The sequence below is a fragment of the Mytilus californianus genome, unplaced genomic scaffold (genome assembly GCF_021869535.1).
Source record: "Mytilus californianus isolate M0D057914Y unplaced genomic scaffold, xbMytCali1.0.p SCAF_12, whole genome shotgun sequence".
Lineage (NCBI taxonomy): Eukaryota > Metazoa > Mollusca > Bivalvia > Mytilida > Mytilidae > Mytilus > Mytilus californianus.
The window spans coordinates 28304676-28331956 of NW_026262604.1; the positions used below are offsets into that span (position 1 = coordinate 28304676).

A 27281-nucleotide genomic window follows, 5' to 3' on the forward strand; every position below is an offset into this window, starting at 1 on the left:
CTTTCTCGGTTTTTCTCATTCACTTATAAATTTTGAATGTCAATTTACTGCTTTTCACCTCTTTGTTTAGAGTGTTCTCATTTTATACAAATTAAGTTACATTTCTAGTTAAAACACGTGCCTCATGGTACATGAGTTACTGTTTATATTGTTTGTAAAAAAAATAATCACACGTTTAAAATTGGAACGTCGAACGTGCATTTCATCTACATAAGACTCACCATTGCCGCTTGAATAAGATAAGTTGCGGAGCCAAAATCAAATACGAAGTGAAAGAAAGCAGAGCGCTCCATTATCAACTCAAGTAAGATTTGTTTTTGCTTTTGAAAGGAAGTAATGTTTATACTTTAAGAGTCATCAACACTTGAACAGAGAAGAAACGGGGGCATATTTAAAGATTTTTGAATTGTCGGTGTCGGGAATACATTCCAAAATTCACAATTTGTTTATACTGGATTGCACGTGTTTTTGGGGATCTCAAAGGATAAAATAGAACAATTTACAGGTTTAATCCACTATTTTCTACATAAGAAAATGCCTGTACCAAGTCTGGAATATGACAGTTGCTATCCATTCGTTTGATGTGTTTGAGCCTTTAAATTTTGCATTTGATTAGGGACTTTCCGTTTTGAATTTTCCTCGGCGAACGGTATTTTTGTGATTTGACTTTTTACGATTATTACTTTCTGTCTCATACACTGCAATGTTTTCCAATATACAGTTTACTGCATCCTTTTGTAATATAATCACCTTTTTACACCTTTGATATGTGCACCTAGGAAAACATCTCACTCCATTGACGACTTTATAAATAGCTCCACGACATATACCTGGATTTGGCGCAGGACATCCCGGGTGTGGTTTACATGGATATACCTCTTTAAATATTCAGAATTATAGTAATTTTGAAAAATCGTACGTCTCAATCAACCGGTACAAATAGCAGCGATCGAACATCAGAAAGTAAAAATATCATACGTTTTTCACTTACAAGAACAACTATTCTGAAACATATACTATTATGATTACTCTGCATGTAACTTAAAATATTGTTGGACACGTACTTGTTCATTTTACTCAGAAAACTTTAATGAATTGATATGTTTTTTCCTAAAAAATCGAGTTATATATTTGCTCTTTTGAAACAATTGAAAAAGTACACCTTGTTAGGAAACAACGTTTGTTAGCATAACATGAATGATAAACTTAAATTTTAAGATGTAAAAGTACTGATATCGGCATAATGTAATGGCCCAAATTAACAGTTATCTCGTAGTGCATTTCTTTTAGACAACAAATTAAATTAAAGAAAAACAATAATTAAGTCGAACCAGCTCTATCTCAAAAATAGTTTAACATTATAGTGTACTGCTTATGGGACAAATAATATCAAAGTTATAGAAACGTTAACCAGCTCTAACTCAAAATATCGACAATTAGATGTTAAGGGGGTCTATATTGAGTTTGACAGCTTCAGACATACTAATTATTTTACCTATTTTACCTGGACCGAATCACTACTTAAAATAATGATAAATCACCCACATTATTTTAACATATAATTTCATCCCCTTACTTAATATTTCATGCATAAAATAAAAGGAACAAAATTTGTAAAGTGTATGAAAAAAATTTGCAAGTTATACATGTGATGAATTTATCAGATAAATAAATGCCGTTCAACTGCTTTTGTTTAAATTCAAATTATCTTTAAGTATCACTATGAGGGTTGATACATCAAACGAATACTGTTTATTTTGTATGGAATTTTTCCATCGTTACTTATACGACCGTATTTGGACATTCATATTCTGTATATTTTCTAGTGCTTTTTGGTTTGTTTTTTCATTAACATATACTCTCAATTATTTTTACATTCCTTTTTAAAACAATTATGTCCATAGTGTACTCACTAACACCATTACAAAGTCGCTCACATCGTCTTTTGGTTCGAAAATTATTCCTATTGCCCTGTATTTCATCATACATAAATCTTTCACACTTCATTGAGTCGGTATTGTAAAACCACCCTGGTCTAGAAAATTGACCTTTCCCAATCAGCTTTGGTAATGTGCACACTAAAAAAAATATATTTCAATATTGTTGACATGATTCTTTCAGTACAATATCGAGACTATCAAAGTATCACTGTCAAGCTATTAAAGAGAACAGAATGTCAACAAGAAAGTGAAACAAGGCCGAACAATTTTGTTGACTGATTCGATCCACACACACACAAAAAAAACAAACATTCGTATAAGGTAAATTGATGATTAATATAATTTTACTAATCATAGAGACTAAGAAAATCAAAATGCAAGTGTTCGCTACCTACATGTATTTATGTCTAAATGTATGTTTATATCGGTAATATGACAGTCGGCAGTCTTTGAATGTCATCATGTTGGTTAAAAAGATGGCATATAGACTTAAATACACAAGAATCATGATTCATATTATCTAGTCAATGCATTTGTAAATGTTTATTTAAGACTTTCAATTACTTGGATATACACTTTGATATATTAAAAATCATATCTGAGAATTTGAGTATTGTTTGGAAAATGAATTTGACAGCAAATGCCTCTTTAAGTCTTCGTCCAATTTATTATTTAGCTGCTTTATCATTTCTCTAAGGTAATCACATGTGAAAATCTCATTAGAGGTATTTGTTACTATTAATAGGATACACACATCTTGTTCATTCGATTGCGTTAATGTTAAGAAAACTATTAAATGTGTAATAGGTATTTGGACACTTTAAAATTGCAATATAAGAAGGTTTTATCAATTTTCGGTTTATAACCATGTGAATTAACTACATTCAAGATATATCTGTCTAATCTAAATAAATTAGATAACTGTAGTTTTGTTCAATTTAATCTGCTGAACCGTACCATTTTGCATGGACACAGCATACTATTGTCGCATATCTACAAACTTAAACACTGTATAGTTGAGAGACTATAAAATATACAAATACCTCGTTTTTTGCATGCAGTAACACAATCTTGTCTCGTTTCAAAATTATTATAGTTGCCCTCACAACCTCCATAGAAGAACCTTTTACACCGCCCAGTCTGTACATCATAATGAAATCTTTTTATCGATGCTTTACATGGACCAACAACTTTTGGCAGGTCGCAAACATTATCACTCGATCTAACACCAATTGTCTTCAATGATAGCAAGAATTATGTCAAATAAAATTGTTCCAGTGTAAAGCAATACTGTGTTCAAGTTGTTAATTTCTCTTTATTTTATTTGTTTGAAATAACTGCTGTATTGTTTTTTTTGTATCAAAAAAAAAGTTGCTTTATTTAATGTTGTTATAAAATAACATAAGATGTCTTCAAATGAAAAGGAATTGATGTAAAGAAGTGCTTCGCTTATTGATGTATCTTTAATGTACTTATGCATGTTATAATCGTTTTTTTTTTGGTATTCAAATACACAATATTGCCAACTTCAGACATGCTAGTCTATATCCAAATATAAAAAATAAAAACACGTTCGGACGTACATTTGAATATATCTCACACTTGTAACAATGTTGCATGTACATTTTATAAAAAATGTGGATTAACCAGCAAGAATGTTCATAATAAACACAAGTCACACTTTATTATGTAGGGAAATAGATAAGATATTGTCGGGGATAACAATCGTCCACGTTGTGAACAGTCGTGTCACTTTTGTTTGACTCAACGAGAGCAATTGTTATACGATAAATGTTAGGTAATGAACATATTCAAGGCAAATAAATTTTGTTGTATTTATGATGCATTATTCGCACTAGTAAGTATACTGTATGAGTGTTGTGATGCCAAATCAATACATTAAGGATATAAAATGAGGACGTAACCAACATGTAGCGGACAGAAGTGTTTTGCCCTGTTATTGAAGCTTTTCTAGCTTGATAATTGTACACACTGTAGATTAAAGTTTATATCCGAAAATTAAGAATATTCATATCTAGTGCCAGATCGATATATCAAATGAATATAAAAAGTTGAAAAAATAATATCATAGCGTGAAAAAAAGTTATAAGCAATTTCATATCAAAGTCAGTATAACGTTGTAAATGTTGATAATCACCACAACTTACCAAGGCGAGAAACACAAAAATCAGTTGTAGACCTGACTGCATCCTGGACATGTACAATTAACACCTATCCAGAAAAAAATATAATACAATATGCACAATTGCTTAACAAACGCTGCAAATTATAGAGATAAGGTACGAGTAAGCGGATTAGTAACATCTGTAGTTTTAAATATCACCAAATGCAGATATGAAAAAATAGCTTAGTAAACTTTCTTGTGATGTCATTTGGTGTTCAAATTATAGGTCAAAACAATGTAAGGGGCACCATACGTTCCAGGATAATGTCTAGGATTCAAAATGGTTGATAAATCCATAATGTTTAGATGATTTATTTAGTAAAGAATGTTAATCATTTCTAAATGATAGTTTTATTTTTCTCGTTTGGTACACATGTTTCCTAAGATATGATCTTTCCAATTTTGTTGCCAAATTAGAGTTTTGACCCCAATTTCACAGTCCACTGAACATAGAAAATGACAGTGCGAATGGGGCATCCATGTACTATGGACACGTTTTTGTTTTACAAGTTTCAGTTTTTTCAGGATGTATTCTCAATTATCAACACAATTATTGGAAAATAAGAATTAACGATATTAGATAGCAATAAAAATGTGATACCTTTTCTAGTATACCAACAGTAGACAGAGTGTATTACCGTCTATGATGAAGCTTGCCAGAGTCAGGCAAATATTACTCAATCATGTCAATAGTGTTTAGTGTTTAAGTATTGCACTCCTGTCGGTTGTTTGATAATTTTACCAAATTGTAAATCTTTCACATGTCACCCAAACAGCACAGCTTTCACATGTCACCCAAACTACAAAGCTTTCACATGTCACAGTTAACTGCAAAGCTATCACATGTCATCCAAAATGCAAAGCTCTCACATGTCATACAAACTGCGAAGCTTTCACATGTCAATCAAACTGCAAAGCTTTCACATGACGCATCAGTTGCAGAACGTTGGAGCTAGTCCTGGTCTACCAAAGGCTATCTTTGAAAAGAATATAATAGTCAGATTCAGCATATTTATTGTTTATCGTGTTTATTGCAACCGTGTTTACCTACTAGATTCTAAAAATTGGAATATTGACTATTTGAATGAGAAATTTTATTTTCTATTGTCATGCGATTATGCGATCGCGATTTAACATGCTTTTAGTATTCGAATCTCTCATGGTACCCTTTTACCAAATTCGTGAATAAAGGACTTTTTTTTTCGATGGTGATGCTCCGTTTGCCGGTTTTTCTTACCGTTCAGAAGCACCCGAGATCATATCTGTTTTCTTTATGGTTGAGTTCGTGTCATTCGGTCTTTAGTTTTCTATGTTGTGTTTTGTATACTGTTTGTTTGTCTTTTGGTCTTTTTCCATGTTATTTTATAATGGCATTGTCAAACCGTTTTCGACTTATGAGTGCGGTTATCTCTTTGTGATCGTAAGCTTTAGCATCTTTTCTTGTGAACCTCATTTATCAAGTTGGTTCGATATTTGCAGTGTTTGTGGTGACAATTCAAATTGAAGTGAAGTAACTATGCATGACACGGGTTATGTTCTTCTCATATATGTTATGATGGTATGATACTAAACCCCTAACGGTAAGGATTGTGCCTGATATTCATATGATGAAGACATAATCTTTCAATCAGTTTAATTGAAGTCTGGAGCTGGCATGTCAGTTAACTGCTAGTAGTCTGTTGTTATTTATGTATTATTGTCATTTTGTTTATTTTCTTTGGTTACATTTTCTGACATCAGACTCGGACTTCTCTTGAACTGAATTTTAATGTGCGTATTGATAGGCGTTTACTTTTCTACATTGGCTAGAGGTATAGGGGGAGGGTTGAGATCTCATAAACATGTTTAACCCCGCCGCATTTTTGCGCCTGTCCCAAGTCAGGAGCCTCTAGCCTTTGTTTGTCTTGTATTATTTTTAATTTTAGTTTCTTGTGTACAATTTGGAGTTTAGTATGGCGTTCATTATCACTGAACTAGTATATATATTTGTTTAGGGGCCAGCTTAAGGACGCCTCCGGGTGCGGGAATTTCTCGCTGCATTGAAGACCTGTTGGTGACCTTCTGCTGTTGTCTGTTCTATGGTCGGGTTGTTGTCTCTTTGACACATTCCCCATTTCCATTCTCAATTTTATCCATTGAAAGCTTTTAAAGCAGCGATGCAATATCTTATATAGGTAAATCCTTTTACAAATATGTTTCAATAACATATAAATTCATTGTTGATACGTGGTTCAACATATCCAATTATGATAAAACAAGATATTTAGCACAGTTTCTTAACAAGTATTTAATTCAGGTAAGTTAACAAGTGAAATATTTGTCATTTTAGTATTTTTTGTTTAAAGGGAAAATTCGCGATTTTTTACTTATCATTTTATTGTGTTCATAATACCATACACACATATTCATCAAGGTTTATCTGGATATGAACACTAATAAAGAAGAAAATTGGGAATTATTAATTTTATTTATTGAACTTCCTGACTACTGTGACGTGGTTTTAGTCTAATTGCATGCCGGGAGTGGAATTAATCTCATTTTAAGTCTTGCTCGTTAATAATCTAATAACAGGATTTAAAGCGCTTTGACGACTATTTTGCGAAGCTATTAACCAACTAATAAAAAAGAAAGTAAAGTGATCAGCCGTGCAACTTTTTAAATTAAATGTACGATTTATATTTAAGGGACTTCTGATATGACTATAGTAATAAAAGTAAACCAACAATAGAATATTTTTATGAATTTTTTTTCCGACGGATATGTTGAACAAAAATATATAACTTATAGTGTAAAATGCATGTTTGTATTCTCACCTTTTACTTCAGTCTAGCAAACATTTCCCGCTAGTACTGTGCAAAAGCAATGTGTATTATACTCTGACACTACCTGGTAAAGGCGTGGTTAAATTCACGATACTTAAAAGATTAGCATTATGTAATTTTAATCTTTTGATCTTCACTAGAGTGTTGTTTGGCCTCAAGGGTTGACCTTTTCAGGTGTGAAAAACATCTGGTATAGATGATAAAAGAGAAGTGCGAGTTTGAGACAGAAATATTTTTGGAGGAGGAATATGGTGGCAAAAAACCTGAATCGCCGTTATATATTTTTTTTTATATTTTGCGTTAGCTCAGTGTTTAATTAAATAGGTGAATAGAATGTTGTAACATCGAAATACTGAATTAATTTTAATTGAATAATTTAATAAATAAAAATGGCCCACGAAAACTAGCGTATAAACCCAAAAATGTACTATTTTAAATTATGATCGGTAACCTTGAATATTTAAATGTGCAGAGAAAATTATCAATTACATTAGTATAGTTTGGTCCGTTCAAAGCGATTTTCATTTACCTAATGGGGAATGCCCTTATTAAAATATGTTTAATGTCACAACATATAAATACTTTAGCTATTTGACCAATGATGTTTTAAAAAAATAACAATCAATCTAACGTCAACTTTCCTTTTTTTAATAGAGACAGACCGGCGGAATATATTTTCAATGTGCTTTATATCTTGTACCTTTGCAAGACTTATCATTCATTCATAAACCCACTCTAAACCAGAGACATATATACACATATATATGTCTGTTCGAAACTGACAAGAATACTCCTAAAGCGGACAAGCAGTATATTCTTTAAATTTCTGTGATTAAATACCAAGAAAGAAAAAAATCCCGAAATTAATTTGATACTCAATATTTTTCCAGGAAAATATTCACATCCTCATTTGGTCTGAAAATAAGATAAGAATTTGGTATACAGAACACGCAGAAGTGTGAATGTCATAAAACCTTGTTATATCCGAAACCATTATAAATGTGAACATGTATACGTAAGACCTTATGGGACGTCACCTAACCAAATACATGTAATATACAAGTAGCTGTGTTATACCTGGAAATGTCAAGGTAAATCACTACCGATACAGAATGTACCAATGCAAAGAAAATTCTGATGATTGTGAAGCATGACCATTCATGATTTTAGAGGAGTCTTGGGTGGGAAACGATTTAAATTCTGACTAGATTTTTTTTTCTCAATTTATATCACTGAACTAAAAAAAAAAAGAAAACTACATCCAAGAACAGAATTCTTCTTGTAAATTCATAAATACGACGTTCTTATTTTGTAACTTTCGATAGACGTGACCTCCAACCCCAACCCCCATTCCCCTCTCTCAACCTGGAAACAGTACATCTAACAATGTATATGTTCCTGCCACAACCAAAAAAAAAAAAAAAAAAGAGGAAAAAAAAGAAAGAGATTAAGATATTTATATAGTTGATTATCGTTAACTAGAGATGTATACATGTCTCTGCGTTAACTTATAAAAATAACAGGGACATATAAACTTGAAATAGCTGATCAGACGTTAATACAACTACTATCAGTCTATCCGGAGTGAAGTTTCTTTATTTCTTCAAATAGGCTTTTTGGGGATCATTAGTGTACGTCCAGTGGCATATATTACATGTATGTCGGAATTAGAAAATTGACAATAGGTACAATTAGAACCATGTTCACGTTATTCTACGTTATAACCAACAATTGCGATGATGACGAATTTCTTAAACTGTTCGAAAACAATCTAATTGAAAAATAAATCTGTGATTTTACTATGTCCATAACTTCGACGAACCAAAGCAAGTTTAGATATCGACCTGTATTTAAATCAGATTGGTTCTGGATGTTTCTCTCTTATATTCAATATACATGTATATATTTTAAATTGCGAGTATCTATAGTTCCGTAACTTTCTATCTAGGCGTATAAACCAATGATCTACAAGTGCGTAGAGTTTTGTTATATCAATATTTGTATATTTGAAATTATACATAATTATTGACAACGAGTATATACTTACATTTTCCCTAATTTACCCTTGGAAAATGTAAATAGATTTTTATGTCGTCAAATCTTTTTTTGGAATTATTTAGATTTTCATAAATATTATTCTTTACACCAGAAATGTTATTTATAAACAAGCGTAAGAGTTTAGTAATGACTAGTATATCACTGTCGGACACGCGAGACAAAGATGTATATTACACCTGATAGTTTTTAAATGGAAAGTTACAAGTTACCGGCCATGTACACTGATACGCTCAGAAGTGAAGCGATGCATGAACTTGCATTATGTAATTGTGTATTAAGAGTTTTAAAGCCCAACAGGAAATCGCTTGAATACCTGGACGTGTCACCTGACAATACCTCTGGGGATAATTCATTTAACCATGCTGGTGATCAGATAAGGGAAGGTCCGAATTTATTTAAATAAGTATATTACATAAAAGAGTTATGAACAAATTAGATTTTCGAAAACAATTTTACACGGAACACTTATTCATGACTTTGAACTTTGACTTTTTAACTAATTCCCATTTAAATTTCTTGTTTCAAAAACTTTGTAAAAAAAAAAAAACAGTTTAAAAACGACGGACCATAGTTATTTAAAAAAAATAATTATATATTTTCCGTATCAAGTTAGTTAGGAAAGGTTGCACAACCATATCTGATATATTCATTTTTTGTGACTATGCTTTTGTCATTACCTTGTCAGATAAAACAACTGTACGCTTGACAAGACATCGACACTCAATTTGGTCGACATTATTTACTGCTTTGTTTTGATCATTTGTGTTTTATAGATATCACGTAGTTTCTTAACCCGATAAGATCTCAAGATGGCTTCATGTACAGAATTGATATTCTCAATTTAATGAACATAATATCAATATTTCATTTTTTTGCGAAGTTTCCCTTTAACCTTAGAGACGTTTTGCAAATAGTCAAAATCAAGACAATATCGAGAACAGGTATATCGGTACCTTCACATTCCTATGTCATTTATCATTTTTGTTCTATCAGCTTTGTATATTAAAAGATCAAGATGAAACTTTTCAGGAATGATACTTATCCTAAGTAGATGTGAAGATTTGCTTTATAGCTTGCTGTTCGGTGTAAGCCAAGGCTCCGTACGCGTGTTGAAGACCATACTTTGACCTATAATGGTTTACTTTTACAAATTGTGACTTGGATGGAGAGTTGTCTCATTGGTACTCATACCACATCTTCTCATATCTAATAGATAGTTTGAAAACATCCACCGTTACCATAACAGTAGATTGAAATTATTATTTCTTTTCATTTTCTGGGGTAAACGAGAAGCGATAGATACCACGGAGACTTTCAAACTCATAATTCGAAAATAAACTGACAAAAGTATAATGAAGGACACTGCTAACATCTTTTTTTCCCCCAGTAATTTCCTGTATGAAGTTAGTTTCATATGGATAATGAAATAAATTGCTAAAAAATGAAGATAGTTGGTTTCCATGGAAATATCTACGACAAAATATTTGTACCAACGTTGTCAATTCTCTTTTATGAAACAAGACAGGGACCAACTCTTTCAATTTGTTTTTGGTTTTGGAATGGGGAATACTTATGTAAAATATAGAAAGGTCTAATGTTTTATATTATAGCAAGATTAAAGTGTCTTAGATAATATGTAGTTTAAAAGATCTTTGGATTTTTTTTGTAACCACATCTGATTCACGCCACCTCTAGAATAGGTGGTTTAACCTTGAAGCCCGGCTTTCATTGCTAATACAATTGAGGTTAATAATTATAGAGTTTTGTGGAGCACTATACAGACCAATCAATATTACATTGTTTGTAAGGACACTTGTGCATTTTATGTATCCAACAAAATAAAGGAAGGTCCAGTTCTTTGGTTGATATTTAAAACGAATATAGATCTATGATTGCCCAAGCTTTCCTCATTTGTAACCGCGTGGGGGTATTCATCTATACCTTTTGTTATCATATTAATTAAACTTTAATAGTCACTTAAGAAAGGTTAAGTATAAATATTTTTAGTGTAGTCTATTATCAAAGTTTTAAACAGATTATTATATGTGCAAATTCACATCAAAAGAGGTTTTTAATGATTTATAACATCGTGGAAAAGACATTTTACATTTTATTTATTAACGAAATATAAATTGTTTAAATATTTGAATTGCCGTGCATGTAATATTTTAATTATTTGTTTTTCAGTTATTATGTCTTGTATGTCTTCGGTGTGTGTTCGATAAAATATACTTTGAAGCAGTCCTAACCTGTTTGATTAATGTTCTTAACAGTAAATTTCTGTACAGAAACATCTGCAGTGTTTGTTTTTTTTATGTGAGCAACTTCTCAAAATATACAGCTTTCATGTTTTATAGTTTCGATTATGCAGTTGTAAACTTGGTTTTTTGGCTACTAAGCCACATTTTGAATACCCTTGCACGGCGTATAAGAGCCAATGAAGTTGCTAAAAAATTGAACTTTTACAAAACATGCGCATGTAGCTATGTCTGCTTTAAAAATAAATGCCTCATGATGACATTAGTATATTGACCGAGATTAGAAAGCATGCAAATAACGGGCAGCAGACGATAGTTGATATTTCTAGTGGTCCACTTGTGGACATATAAAGTGCATTGACTACTACCAGCAGAACAATGACACTGACAGAATTCATGAGTGTTGATAATGGGGGAGGATAAGAAAAAAAAGTATATTTTTTATATACTTCTCTGTAATATATCAATCATAAAATTTAAATTGTTAACAGATGTAAAAAAAAATCTTACAGTAAACTCTTTAACATCAACAAAGTACATGAAAATAAGATAAGAGGAAATAGGATGAAGTGAAATCCTCACGAAAACTGACTTTTAAATTCAAACCAAACTCTAAAACAAAATTTGTTCTTTGATCAAATCAGTTCGGCTCCTCCTCTTAAAGTGGTGTCAGTCTTTTTTATAGACAATAGTAACAGCACAGTTGTTGAAAACTTGCGGTCAGAGTGTAGCACGATTTATATTGACGGAATTTCATTAAAATTATTGAAAAAATTGACGTCTTTTAACGATCCATTACGATCTTCTTATTTTCATATGAGTCGGAGTTCTTTAAGTTACTTGACAAAAACTAGTAGATCAAAGAACCCAAATCCTATAGTTTCACATTCAGGTATATTGATGATGTACTTTCCCTTAAAAATCCAAACTTTTGTGATAGGTTCCATTAATATATCCTCCAGAACTAGAAATTAAAGGACACGGCTTCCTCCGCCACATGTTCAAACTTATACCTCGAATTTGACATAAGCGGTTATTTTCCAAACCGCAGTAGCAATATGCCAACTTCAACTGCATATGGGATATACATTTCCGAAATCATTCGGTATTCAAGAGCTTACAGCTGGTACCCATACTTAATAAAATGTCACAAATGTCTGAGCAGAAAGTTGATGAACCAGGGTTATGTTAAAGAACTGCTCGTCTTCTCTCTAAAAAAGTTCATCGGAAGATACCAAGACCTTGTTGATAAATATTCCGTATCAACTTCAAATATAAAACATAATGGTCTTGATGTAAAGTTTCTAGGTACTGACGTTGTTTATCATCTTCTTTTCATGTTATAGTGTTCTTGTAATTGTCTTTGTAAATTATTAACCTTAACTGTTCAGTCTATTTTTGCCAATATTCTTTTGACGTGGCTCGGTACTTATGCATCCTGATAATGTGTTGCTGTGCTGTGGTTATTTTTTGTATTTTTGTTTTTCATTTTTGCTAAATGTGCTTTGTCTATATGCCATTTTCCTTTTCTTTGTTGACATATTTGTTTGTTTTTATAGTGATTAAGATTATATGTACCCCTTTTTTGATATTTTGTCACCTATTATGTCTGTTTGTTTTGTTCATACCTTGTTTTCAATATAATGGAATTTTATTCGACTGTCATAAAAATTGATAGGTTTAGCTAGCTATAAACTTTGATTTTGCCAATTGATAAGAGTCTTTCCGATTTGAATTTTCCTTGGAGTTCGGGAATTCGGTATTTTTGTTATTTTACTTTTTAAATAAGTGTCTACTGTTCAGTTGTGAATTTGAACTTATATTTAACGCTTTGGCTGAAAATTAGTGTACGCAAGTGTCCACTTAATGGCTAATGTAACCCTTTATCGCTTTTGCAGATGTCGCATGCCGAATTTGATTTATCTAGTTACTTCCAAAAGGATGACACGGGACAATATTAAGAACAGGAGTTGAAATAGCAAAAATAAGATGCGATTTAATATGTATTTTGATGTTGTTGTTTATTGCTGTCAGTATTGACAAATACTATATCCATCCCCATTTTCTGCAAATGTATAGTAATTGTAGCTACTGATAGAAGATGTAACAGAAAAGGCGTCTAGTAAGTGAGTTAATTTAATTATCACAAATCGAAAGGGACTAGACAAAGAGAAATACATGATCGTTTTAATATAAAATGAATACATATTCCGAATTCTAAAGATTATTATTTTAATTTTCAACATTAATAAGCATAATAACGGTACGGTCATCTTCAGGATCAACACAATATTTTTGACATGAAAATCTGCAACATTTCCGTTTCCCTTTACATTGACTATCTGAATAACATTCGGATTTTCTTAAAAAGCAATTCCTTGGTTTTGGATCTTTTGGGCAATCACCCCTCTTTGGTTCTGAAAATAAAATAAATGCATTGTTAAAAACAACGCTAACGATACAAACTAATGTTTAAAAACCAGCAAATCGAATGCGAATGATTGAATGATTGTTGGTGACTTAGCGTCCGGTGGCAAATGTTCCCTGCATATTCAGGACGAGAACAAATTAACAATAAATACAATAGGTAGGTTTTAGACTGCCACTAGAAAATGAGGGTATATTGGATAATAAACATAAAGTTAGCCTTGTAACAGGCAGCCCACGGACCCATCAAAGAGCTGTTGCAGGGTTTCTAAACGTGCTCAGAGCGTGGCACTCTCTTTAAACGAGGCATCAAAATTAACGTTTCCAGTCTGACCGGACGTGGCTGCAAATTTTTACATCCCGCACAGCCAAACGGACGCAAGGATTTTACTGCCGGTCGGAAGAAGACCAATGGTGACCTTATTTCTATTCCACATTCACTCTTGGTAGTAATTTGTAAGAAAAAGAGCTACGATGGAGGGTTAGGGAGAGACGGATGGGCGATGAAGTCCGAAGATTTTTTTTTTTTATTTTCAGTAAAAACACAAAAGATACGTTAGTATGTACTTTGCGTTAACAAGACCAAAAAAATGATAAGAAACTGAAATTAAATCAATAAAAATAAATTAATGAACAGAATAAAAAAGGAAGTAAAAATAATAATAATTTCTACTGATTTACGTTTCTACACCGGTCTTCTACATTCACGAAAGAGGGGGTAACTCATAGTAGTCCTTCGATCATTTTAATTTTCATTAAACGGGGAGACACCTAATATAAAAATAAGAAGATGTGGTATGATTACCAATGAGACAACTCTCCACAAGAGACCAAATGACAAAGAAGTTAACATCTTTAATCAACTATACGGCCTTCAACAATGAGTAAAACCCATACCACATAGTTAGCTATAAAAGATTATAAGCATTTTTATAATTAGCGAAACTGATTTCAAAACAAAATTAAGAAAAGATGTGTTGCTTTAGATTTATCATTTAAGTTAGTAACACTTTGATTTATAAAAGACCAAAGATATATGAATATTTTTTACTTACCTAAAATTGGATCCCGACAACATCGTTGCTGGCAACAGAGTTGATCACCCGGACATTGGTAATCACTTTCTAGGTCGCATCTTGACCTACATGGAAGGACTGGGGGGCTAGATGGACACGAACCCTAAAACACCCTCAATTTATAAACAAATAAGAAAAGCAACCCCAAATAAATCCAGTTTACAACAATGTTGGAATTACAAAACTGGAATTAATATGTTAAAATGTTACTATGAATGTAGAGCGCTGCATCATGTAGTCAATTAAGTGTTGTTTTGCTTTTTTACTATACTATATGATTCTTCCAATGTCAACAGAGTAGCAACCGTTATATGTTTTGATATTTATTTAATTGTTATCTCAGAAATACATTCCCACGATTGCTATTTGTTTGTTTTAGATCGCAATACTTTAGTGTGCTTCAAAAGGATCTGTACATGTATCAAATTAAATAATAACAATTTCGCATTCCTCTATCATATACTGCAATTGTGTTCTTCATACTATTTTCTGCACCGTTGTACATTAAATTTCACTTTCATGTACAATTTACAAAGTCTACACAAAGTTTTACAACTTGGATCTATGCATCCAGCAAAACACTTCTCTCCATTGATGATTTCATATATATAGCCCCGACAAACACCTGGTAATGGGCGAGGACATCCTGGGTGTGGTTTACACGGATGTTTCTCTTGAAATATTCAGAATTACAAATGTTAATGTAATTGTATGTAATTGTAATAGGTACAAACTGCACCGATAAAAAAAAGGAATAAACTTTCATATTTTTGTTTACTTACAAGAACAAGTATTCTCAAAATATATACCTTTATACCTTTAAGGAACTAAAAAAGCAGAAAAAATGAAGGGTCCGTGTGCTTGTTGTCGACATATAACATGTATAAGCCATCAAAATTTGGCGGGAAATGTTTCTCTCTAGATTTTTCATATATTTAACATTAGCACCTTTTTTCTTTCAAAATCAATGAAAAAATAATATGGATTTTATAAGATTTTCAAATATAGCTTTTTAAACTATATATAATAAAATTATGAAAAGAAAAGAAGGGGTTAGCGTGCAAAATTTGTAATGGTACTGCATGGATAATACTAGAGGATTCCGAATATCTAACAAAAACTCAAAAACAAGAGGAGCGAACATCCTAAAATGTCAAGAAAGAATATTGTCGAACGAAAACAACATTAACCTTCTCAGAATCCCTTAATTACCATGTTACTAGTAATGTTTGATACTTGGAAACATAAGATAATATTATACCTATTCATGAAATACCATGTGTTGGCTCACTCTATCTGATAAACTGTATTTTGAGTATGTAAATTTACGAATATCTGCAAAATGTAATTAAATCGGTAGTATTGTGTATCGTTCCTTAATTTTGTGGTTGGTTTGCAGTATTGTTCTACTATATCCATCATATCCTTTATATACACGAATACAGTATGAATCTGTTTACCTAATCCAGAAAAATCGAATTTCGAAAAATAATTATTAAGATTCATAAGCAGCTCACATCAACAGCTTTTCAAAATGCTAATTTTCTTTAAAATATTACTAAGAAGGTTGATACCTCAAAAGACAAGTGTCAATGTGCTTGCTTTATTGTGTATAACTATTTTATATAGTTGCTTGTACGACCAGATTTTGCTATTCAGGTGTTTATTTTTATTTTCTTCTGCTGTTTCGTTAACTTATACTCTCATTTTTTCAATCCATATTTATGACCAACAATTTCAAAAACTAGGCACATTGTACTCACTAACGCCATTACAAAGTTGCTCACATCGTCTTTTGGTTCTAAAATTATTCTCGTTGCCCTGTATTCCACCATACTTAAACTTTTCACACAACAGTGATGTGGCATTGTAAAACCATCTAGGAACAGATGGCTGACCTTCTCCAATCAACTTTGGTAATGTACACACTAAAATATCAGACATCGATTAAGTTCAATATGGTTGAACATGTCATGTCAATAAACAACCGTACTATTTTAAGATAATTTTACAAAATCCTGCCTTTGGCATTCAAATCAACTTACCATTAACATGTGTAAGAGACTATGACTGGCCTTTTCCAATTAACTTTGGTAATGTACACACTAAAAAAATCAAACCTCGATTAAATTCAATACGGCCGAACATGTCATGTCTATTAAATATCTATAATTCTTAAATAACGAGGTCCAATTTGTTAGCCGGCATGACAATAAAACGACGAATTAAAGAATTCAACTTTATAAACAACTAATATAGGACAATGGTGTTGATTGAAAATTACACCATTCAAGACCCTTTTGTTTTCCACATAATTGTTATTACCAATAATTAACAAGTTCCAGGTCGAATCCGATACCGATACCAAAAGCACCTGTTACCTGTTACCTAATATGTACGTTTCGCCCATTCAGGCGCACAACCAAACGGTGTATTTGGGATTTGGTAATAATCACACTCAAACATCGTCATTAAACAAGGATAAACACTACAAAATTCAATCCTTGACCAAAAAAATTATCTACAAGTAGTTTCCTGTTGTAGTAAGAAAACCAGGCGGATTCAAACAGAAAGATTGTGAAAGCAGAGAAAACTGTGATCTTATAACCAGCATGACTGTATCAAATGACAATACGAATACTAAGAATCCAGGTTGAGCATAAGGCGTGGGTACTTTAATTCAGTCGCGGACCTGCGATGTTGCCGGTTAGTTCTAGTATATACTAATTTAATATATTTTCACAAAATCCTGCCTTTGGTACTAAAGATATGTTATGATTAACATAGCAAATACAAATGTGCAGGTAAAAATATTGCCATAGACATGTATTTACCGCAAAACTATATATAATAAGTTCTAGTGTTACTGTATAAGCATTTTAACTGATTCGATATCAGAACGACTGTGCAACTATTAAAAGCATACAACGAAGTATACTGTAACATCGGCTTCTGTCATATATGCAATATCTTCCTATTGGTATGTGTTTCTGTCAAAACATACAATGATCACAAGATTGCATCGTCAATATAAGCTATGGTCGTACAGAACATCGGACTATACACATGTTAGCATTAAATAATGGAAAACATTTCTACAAGCGAAATGTGGTGTAGTGAAAAGAATATTAAAGATTCATTTTATAATAAATACAAGAAGATGTTGTATGATTGCCAACTTTCCACCAAATGACGTAGAAGTAAGCAACTATAGGTCACCGTACGGCCTTCAACAATGAACAAAACCCTTTTCGCATAGTAAGCTACAAAAGTCTGGGAAATGACAGTTGAAAACAATTAAAAATAAAAAAATAAAACAACGGCTTGATTTATTTACAAAGAATAAACTAAAAACAGGTATGATATTCAGCAACAAACGACGACAACCACTGAAATAAAAACTTCTGACTTGGAAGATGTACATACAGAATGTGGCAGGGTTCAACATACTTGAAAGCCCCAACCCTCTACAGAATTGTACTGTTTACAAACGAATTGCACTTAGGGAAACAAGAAAATAACAGTTAATCATCGGCATATTTTACTATAAAAAGCATAAGTATACAGTTATTGCCATTGGCGTGCATTACTGTAAAATGCCTACAATCGGATTATATCAAAATAGAGTATAGTCTTCAAACTTCTAGCATTTATTCCAACTGCACAATCTGCCAAAGTAGCATTAATTTCAAATATTGTCATTTTTATTTAGATATATGCCAAGGCTTTAGCCACAAAATATATTTGGCAACAAGATGTATTCATAAAAGATGTTAGTTTGAGTTCAATACCATTTGGTAAAGCCTTGACTCATTACTTTTTTGACAAAACCTGTTTAAAATTGCATTTTGTTTCAATTTGTTTATAAAATGTCTATTTATGTCTCTCTCGATCATGTGGCTCCTCGATTTTCCGGGTATTTTTACAACAATGTGCTTCAAATGTTTACGGTTCAGCGTCCACAATAAAGCGGAAACACGTAACTTATAAATTATCATTTTCACTTATTATCTCATAGTGCCTTCCCAAGTTTCTGTCCTGACACACTTTTAATTTATAGACAGAAGCAACATTATTTTTAAAGTATTTTACTTTTTTTGCGATTTCAAGGAAAACATGATAGCTCGTAACAATCCTCCTCTTTTATATGGCTAAAAGTGGCTTAACTTTGCAATTTAAGTACTTTTTTAAGTAAAAGAGGAACGAAAGATACCAGAGGGACAGTCAAACTCATAGATCGAAATCAAACTGACAACGCCATGGCCAAAAATAAAAAGACAAACAGACAAATAATAGTATAGATGACACCAAATAGAAAACTAAAGACTTAGCAACACGATAGATACATCTACATTTTTACTTACATAATATTGGATCCCGACAACAACGTTGTTGGCAACAGATTTGATCACCCGGACATAGGTTGTCGGTTTCTGGTTTGCATCTTGAATTACATGGAAGGACGGGGGAGCTAGTAGGACATGAACCCTAAAAAACACCCTCAGTTTATACATGTTATATAAAAGATGAAAAACACTTCCAAAAAATCCAATTAACAAGAATGTCGGCAAACAAGCTGGAATATAATAATTTATCAATATAGGCTAATGCAAAATGTAAATCACGCCTCCCTTTTACTGTGTTCAAGAGGTAAAAATTAAAGTACCATGACTTGTTAATTTGATAAGCTTTTATTGGATGTTTGTTTGTTTCGTCTTTTTCGGTTTTTCTCATTCACTTATAAATTTTGAATGTCAATTTACTGCTTTTCACCTCTTTGTTTAGAGTGTTCTAATTTTATACAAATTAAGTTACATTTCTAGTTAAAACACGTGCCTCATGGTACATGAGTTACTATTTATATTGTTTGTAAAAAAAATAATCACACGTTTAAAATTGGAACGTCGAACGTGCATTTCATCTACATAAGACTCACCATTGCAGCTTGAATAAAATAAGTTGCGGAGCCAAAATCAAATACGAAGTGAAAGAAAGTGTTTTTGCTTTTGAAAGGAAGTGATGTTTATACTTTAAAAGTCATCAACACTTGAACAGAGAAGAAACTGGGGCATATTTAAAGATTTTTGAATTGTCGGTGTCGGGAATACATTCCAAAATTCACAATTTGTTTATACTGGATTGCACGTGTTTTGGGGGATCTCAAAGGATAAAATAGAACAATTTACAGGTTTAATCCGCTATTTTCTACATAAGAAAATGCCTGTACCAAGTCTGGAATATGACAGTTGCTATCCATTCGTTTGATGTGTTTGAGCCTTTAAATTTTGCATTTGATTAGGGACTTTCCGTTTTGAATTTTCCTCGGCGAACGGTATTTTTGTGATTTGACTTTTTACGATTATTACTTTCTGTCTCATACACTGCAATGTTTTCCAATATACAGTTTACTGCATCCTTTTGTAATAGAATCACCTTTTTACACCTTTGATATGTGCACCTAGGAAAACATCTCACTCCATTGACGACTTTATAAATAGCTCCACGACATATACCTGGATTTGGCGCAGGACATCCCGGGTGTGGTTTACATGGATATACCTCTTTAAATATTCAGAATTATAGTAATTTTGAAAAATCGTACGTCTCAATCAACCGGTACAAATAGCAGCGATCGAACATCAGAAAGTAAAAATATCATACGTTTTTCACTTACAAGAACAACTATTCTGAAACATATACTATTATGATTACTCTGCATGTAACTTAAAATATTGTTGAACACGTAATTGTTCATTTTACTCAGAAAACTTTAATGAATTGATATGTTTTTTCCTAAAAAATCGAGTTATATATTTGCTCTTTTGAAACAATTGAAAAAGTACACCTTTTTAGGAAACAACGTTTGTTAGCATAACATGAATGATCAACTTAAATTTTAAGATGTAAAAGTACTGATATCGGCATAATGTAATGGCCCAAATTAACAGTTATTTCGTAGTGCATTTCTTTTAGACAACAAATTAAATTAAAGAAAAATAATAATTAAGTCGAACCAGCTCTATCTCAAAAATAGTTTAACATTATAGTGTACTGCTTATGGGACAAATAATATCAAAGTTATAGAAACGTTAACCAGCTCTAACTCAAAATATTGACAATTAGATGTTAAGGGGGTCTATATTGAGTTTGACAGCTTCAGACATACTAATTATTTTACCTATTTTACCTGGATCGAATCACTACTTAAAATAAAGATACATCACCCAAATTATTTTAACATATAATTTCATCCCCTTACTTGATATTTCATGCATAAAATAAAAGGAACAAAATTTGTAAAGTGTATGAAAAAAATTTGCAAGTTATACATGTGATGAATTTATCAGATAAATTAATGCCGTTCAACTGCTTTTGTTTAAATTCAAATTGTCTTTAAGTATCACTATGAGGGTTGATACATCAAACGAATACTGTTTATTTTGTATGGAATTTTTCCATCGTTACTTATACGACCGTATTTGGACATTCATATTCTGTATATTTTCTAGTGCTTTTTGGTTTGTTTTTTCATTAACATATACTCTCAATTATTTTTACATTCCTTTTTAAAACAATTATGTCCATAGTGTACTCACTAACACCATTACAAAGTCGCTCACATCGTCTTTTGGTTCGAAAATTATTCCTATTGCCCTGTATTTCATCATACATAAATCTTTCACACTTCATTGAGTCGGTATTGTAAAACCACCCTGGTCTAGAAAATTGACCTTTCCCAATCAGCTTTGGTAATGTGCACACTAAAAAATATATATTTCAATATTATTGACATGATTCTTTCAGTACAATATCGAGACTATCAAAGTATCACTGTCAAGCTATTAAAGAGAACAGAATGTCAACATGAAAGTGAAACAAGGCCGAACAATTTTGTTGACTGATTCGATTCACACACTCACAAAAAAAACAAACATTCGTATAAGATAATTTGATGATTAATATAATTTTACTAATCATAGAGACTAAGAAAAATCAAAATGTAAGTGTTCGCTACCTACATGTATTTATGTCTAAATGTATGTTATATCGGTAATATGACAGTCGGCAGTCTTTGAATGTCATCATGTTGGTTAAAAAGATGGCATATAGACTTAAATACACAAGAATCATGATTCATATTATCTAGTCAATGCATTTGTAATTGTTTATTTAAGACTTTCAATTACTTGGATATACACTTTGATATATTAAAAATCATATCTGAGAATTTGAGTATGGTTTGGAAAATGAATTTGACAGCAAATGCCTCTTTAAGTCTTCGTCCAATTTATTATTTAGCTGCTTTATCATTTCTCTAAGGTAATCACATGTACAAATCTCATTAGAGGTATTTGTTACTATTAATATGATACACACATCTTGTTCATTCGATTGCGTTAATGTTAAGAAAACTATTAAATGTGTAATAGGTATTTGGACACTTTAAAATTGCAATATAAGAAGGTTTTATAAACTTTCGGTTTATAACCATGTGAATTAACTACATTCAAGACATATCTGTCTAATCTAAATAAATTAGATAACTGTAGTTTTGTTCAATTTAATCTGCTGAACCGTACCATTTTTCATGGACACAGCATACTATTGTCGCATATCTACAAACATAAACACTGTATAGTTGAGAGACTATAAAATATACAAATACCTCGTTTTTTGCATGCAGTAACACAATCTTGTCTCGTTTCAAAATTATTATAGTTGCCCTCACAACCCCCATAGAAGAACCTTTTACACCGCCCAGTCTGTACATTATAATGAAATCTTTTTATCGATGCTTGACATGGACCAACAACTGTTGGCAGGTCGCAAACATTATCACTCGATCTAACACCAATTGTCTTCAATGATAGCAAGAATTATGTCAAATAAAATTGTTCCAGTGTAAAGCAATACTGTGTTCAAGTTGTTAATTTCTCTTTATTTTGTTTGTTTGAAATAACTGCTGTATTGTTTTTTTGTATATAAAAAAATTTGCTTTATTTAATGTTGTTATAAAATAACTTAAGATGTCTTCAATTGAAAAGGAATTGATGTAAAGAAGTGCTTCGCTTATTGATGTATTTTTAATGTACTAATGCATGTTATAATCGTTTTTTTTTGCTATTCAAATACACAAAATTGCCAACTTCAGACATGCTAGTCTATATCCAAATATAAAAAATAAAAACACGTTCGGACGTACATTTGAATATATCTCACACTTGTAACAATGTTGCATGTACATTTTATAAAAAATGTGGATTAACCAGCAAGAGTGTTCATAATAAACACAAGTCACACTTTATTATGTAGGGAAATAGATAAGATATTGTCGGGGATACCAATCTTCCACGTTGTGAACAGTCGTGTCACTTTTGTTTGACTCAAAAAGAGCAATTGTTATACGATAAATGTTAGGTAATGAACATATTCAAGGCAAATAAATTTTGTTGAATTTATGATGCATTATTCGCACTAGTAAGTATACTGTATGAGTGTTGTGATGCCAAATCAATACATTAAGGATATAAAATGAGGACGTAACCAACATGTAGCGGACAGAAGTGTTTTGCCCTGTTATTGAAGCTTTTCTAGCTTGATTATTGTACACACTGTAGATTAAAGTTTATATCCGAAAATTAAGAATATTCATATCTAGTGCCAAATCGATATATCAAATGAATATAAAAAGTTGAAAAAATAATATCATAGCGTGAAAAAAAGTTATAAGCAATTTCATATCGAAGTCAGTATAACGTTGTAAATGTTGATAATCACCACAACTTACCAAGGCGAGAAACACGAAAATCAGTTGTAGACCTGACTGCATCCTGGACAAATACAATTAACACCTATCCAGAAAAAAATATAATACAATATGCAAAATTGCTTAACAAAAGCTGCAAATTATAGAGATAATGTACGAGTAAGCGGATTAGCAACATCTGTAGTTTTAAATATCACCTAATGCAGATATGAAAAAAATAGCTTAGTAAACTTTCTTGTGATGTCATTTGGTGTTCAAATTATAGGTCAAAACAACGTAAAGGGCACCATACGTTCCAGGATAATGTCTAGGATTCAAAGTGGTTTATAAATCCATAATGTTTAGATGATTTATTTAGTAAAGAATGTTAATCATTTCTAAATGATAGTTTTATTTTTATTTTTTAGTACACATGTTTCCTAAGATATGATCTTTCCAATTTTGTTGCCAAATTAGAGTTTTGACCCCAATTTCACGGTCCACTGAACATAGAAAATGACAGTGCGAATGGGGCATCCGTGTACTATGGGCACATTTTTCAGGATGTATTCTCAATTATCAACACATTTATTGGAAAATAAGAATTAACGATATTCAATAGCAATACAAATGTGTTACCTTTTCTAGTATACCAACAGTAGACAGAGTGTATTACCGTCTACGATGAAGCTTGCCAGAGTCAGGCAAATATTACTCAATCATGTCAATAGTGTTTAGTGTTTAAGTATTGCACTCCTGTCGGTTGTTTGATAATTTTACCAAATTGTAAATCTTTCACATGTCACCCAAACAGCACAGCTTTCACATGTCACCCAAACTACAAAGCTTTCACATGTCACCGTTAACTGCAAAGCTTTCACATGTCATCCAAAATGCAAAGCTATCACATGTCATACAAACTGTGAAGCTTTCACATGTCACTCAAACTGCAAAGCTTTCACATGCCGCATCAGTTGCAGAACGTTGGAGCTAGTCCTGGTCTTCCAAAGGCTATCTTTGAAAAGAATATAATAGTCAGATTCAGCATATTTATTGTTTATCGTGTTTATTGCAACCCTGTTTACCTACTAGATTCTAAAAATGGAATAGTGACTATTTAAATGAGAACCTTTTTTTTCTATTGTCATGCGATTATGCGATCTCGATTTAACATGCGTTTAGTATTCGAATCTCTCATGGTACCCATTATTCGTGAATAAAGGACTTTTTTTTCGATGGTGATGCTCCGTTTGCCGGTTTTTCTTACCGTTCAGAAGCACCCGAGATCATCCCTGTTTTCTTTATGGTTGAGTTCGTGTCATTCGGTCTTTAGTTTTCTATGTTGTGTTTTGTATATTGTTATTTGTCTTTTGGTCTTTTTCCATGTTATTTTATAATGGCATGGTTAAACCGTTTTCGACTTATGAGTGCGATTATCTCTTTGTGATCGTAAGCTTTAGCATCTTTTCTTGTGAACCTCATTTATCAAGTTGGTTCGATATTTGCAGTGTTTGTGGTGACAATTCAAATTGAAGTGAAGTAACTATGCATCCATTGAAAGCTTTTAAAGCAGCGATGCAATATCTTATATAGGTAAATCCTTTTACAAATTTGTTTCAATAACATATAAATTCATTGTTGATACGTGGTTCAACATATCCAATTATGATAAAACAAGATATTTAGTACAGTTTCTTAACAAGTATTTGATTCAGGTAAGTTAACAAGTGAAATATTTGTCATTTTAGTATTTTTTGTTTAAAGGGAAATTTCGCAATTTTTTACCTATCATCTTATTGTGTTCATAATACCATAAACACATATTCACCAAGTTTTATCTGGATATGAACACTAATAAAGAAGAAAATTGGGAATAATTAATTTTATTTATTTGAACTTCCTGACTACTGTGACGTGGTTTTAGTCTAATTGCATGCCGGGAGTGGAATTAATCTCATTTTAAGTCTTGCTCGTTAATAATCTAATAACGGGATTTAAAGCGCTTTGACGACTATTTTGCGAAGCTATTAACCAACTAATAATAAAGAAAGTAAAGTGATCAGCCGTGCTACTTTTTAAATTAAAATGTACGATTTATATTGTAGGGACTTCTGATATGATTATAGTAATAAAAGTAAACCAACAATAGAATATTTTTATGAAATTTTTTTCCGACGGATATGTTGAACAGAAATATATAACTTATAGTGTAAAATGCATGTTTGTATTCTCACCTTTTACTTCAGTCTAGCAAACATTTCCCGCTAGTACTGTGCAAAAGCAATGTGTATTATACTCTGACACTACCTGGTAAAGGCGTGGTTAAATTCACGATACTTAAAAGATTAGCATTATGTAATTTTAATCTTTTGATCTTCACTAGAGTGTTGTTTGGCCTCAAGGGTTGACCTTTTCAGGTGTGAAAAACATCTGGTATAGATGATAAAAGAGAAGTGCGAGTTTGAGACAGAAATGTTTTTTAAATTTTTGTAGGAGGAATATGGTGGCAAAAAACCTGAATCGCCGTTATATATTTTTTTTATATTTTGCGTTAGCTCAGTGTTTAATTAAAAAGGTGAATAGAATGTTGTAACATCGAAATACTGAATTAATTTTAATTGAATAATTTTATAAATAAAAATGGCCCACGAAAACTAGCGTATAAACCCAAAAATGTAATATTTTAAATTATGATCGGTAACCTTGAATATTTAAATGTGCAGAGAAAATTATCAATTACATTAGTATAGTTTGGTCCGTCCAAAGCGATTTTCATTTACCTAATCGGGAATGCCCTTATTAAAATATGTTTAATGTCACAACATAATAATACTTTAGCTATTTGACCAATGATGTTTTAAAAAAATAACAATCAATCTAACGTCAACTTTCCTTTTTTTAATAGAGACAGACCGGCGGAATATATTTTCAATGTGCTTTATATCTTGTACCTTTGCAAGACTTATCATTCATTCATAAACCCACTCTAAACCAGCGACATATATACACATATATATGTCTGTTCTAAACTGACAAGAATACTCCCAAAGCAGACAAGCAGTATATTCTTTAAATTTCTGTGATTAAATACCAAGAAAGAAAAAAATCCCGAAATTAATTTGATACTCAATATTTTTCCAGGAAAATATTCACATCCTCATTTGGTCTGAAAATAAGATAAGAATTTGGTATACAGAACACGCAGAAGTGTGAATGTCATAAAACCTTGTTATATCCGAAATCATTATAAATGTGAACATGTATACGTAAGACCTTATGGGACGTCACCTAACCAAATACATGTAATATACAAGTAGCTGTGTTATACCTGGAAATGTCAAGGTAAATCACTACCGATACAGAATGTTCCAATGCAAAGAAAATTCTGATGATTGTGAAGCATGACCATTCATGATTTTAGAGGAGTCTTGGGTGGAAAACGATTTAAATTCTGACTAGATTTTTTTTTCTCAATTTATATCACTGAACTAAAAAAAAAAAAGAAAACTACATCCAAGAACAGAATTCTTCTTGTAAATTCATAAATACGACGTTCTTATTTTGTAACTTTCGATAGACGTGACCTCCAACCCCAACCCCCCTTCCCCTCTCCCAACCTGGAAACAGTACATCTAACAATGTATATGTTCCTGCCACAACCAAAAAAAAAAAAAAAGAGGAAAAAAAGAAAGAGATTAAGATATTTATATAGTTGATTATCGTTAACTAGAGATGTATACATGTCTCTGCGTTAACTTATAAAAATAAC

At 31.8% G+C, this 27281-nt stretch overlaps 2 protein-coding genes across 3 annotated transcripts in view; both read right to left on the reverse strand.

The window, feature by feature from the left end:
• The window catches only part of LOC127721644 (carboxypeptidase inhibitor SmCI-like), an 85868-nt gene that overhangs the window by 41507 nt on the left and 17080 nt on the right, over positions 1-27281 (reverse strand). The window lies entirely within an intron of this gene.
• The window catches only part of LOC127721643 (carboxypeptidase inhibitor SmCI-like), a 90459-nt gene continuing 76563 nt past the window's right edge, over positions 13386-27281 (reverse strand). Inside the window, exons 1-2 of one of the 2 annotated variants that reach the window (XR_007991370.1) lie at positions 14746-14894; positions 13643-13680 (exon numbers count right to left, since the gene is read on the reverse strand). Coding sequence is in view for 1 of the 2 variants with exons in the window: in XM_052228417.1 (XP_052084377.1) it covers positions 13496-13680 (185 nt within the window). In the remaining variant the exon portion in view is untranslated. Of the gene's footprint in view, positions 13681-14745; positions 14895-27281 lie in introns of those variants that run through there. The other variant, XM_052228417.1, reaches the window with a different exon arrangement.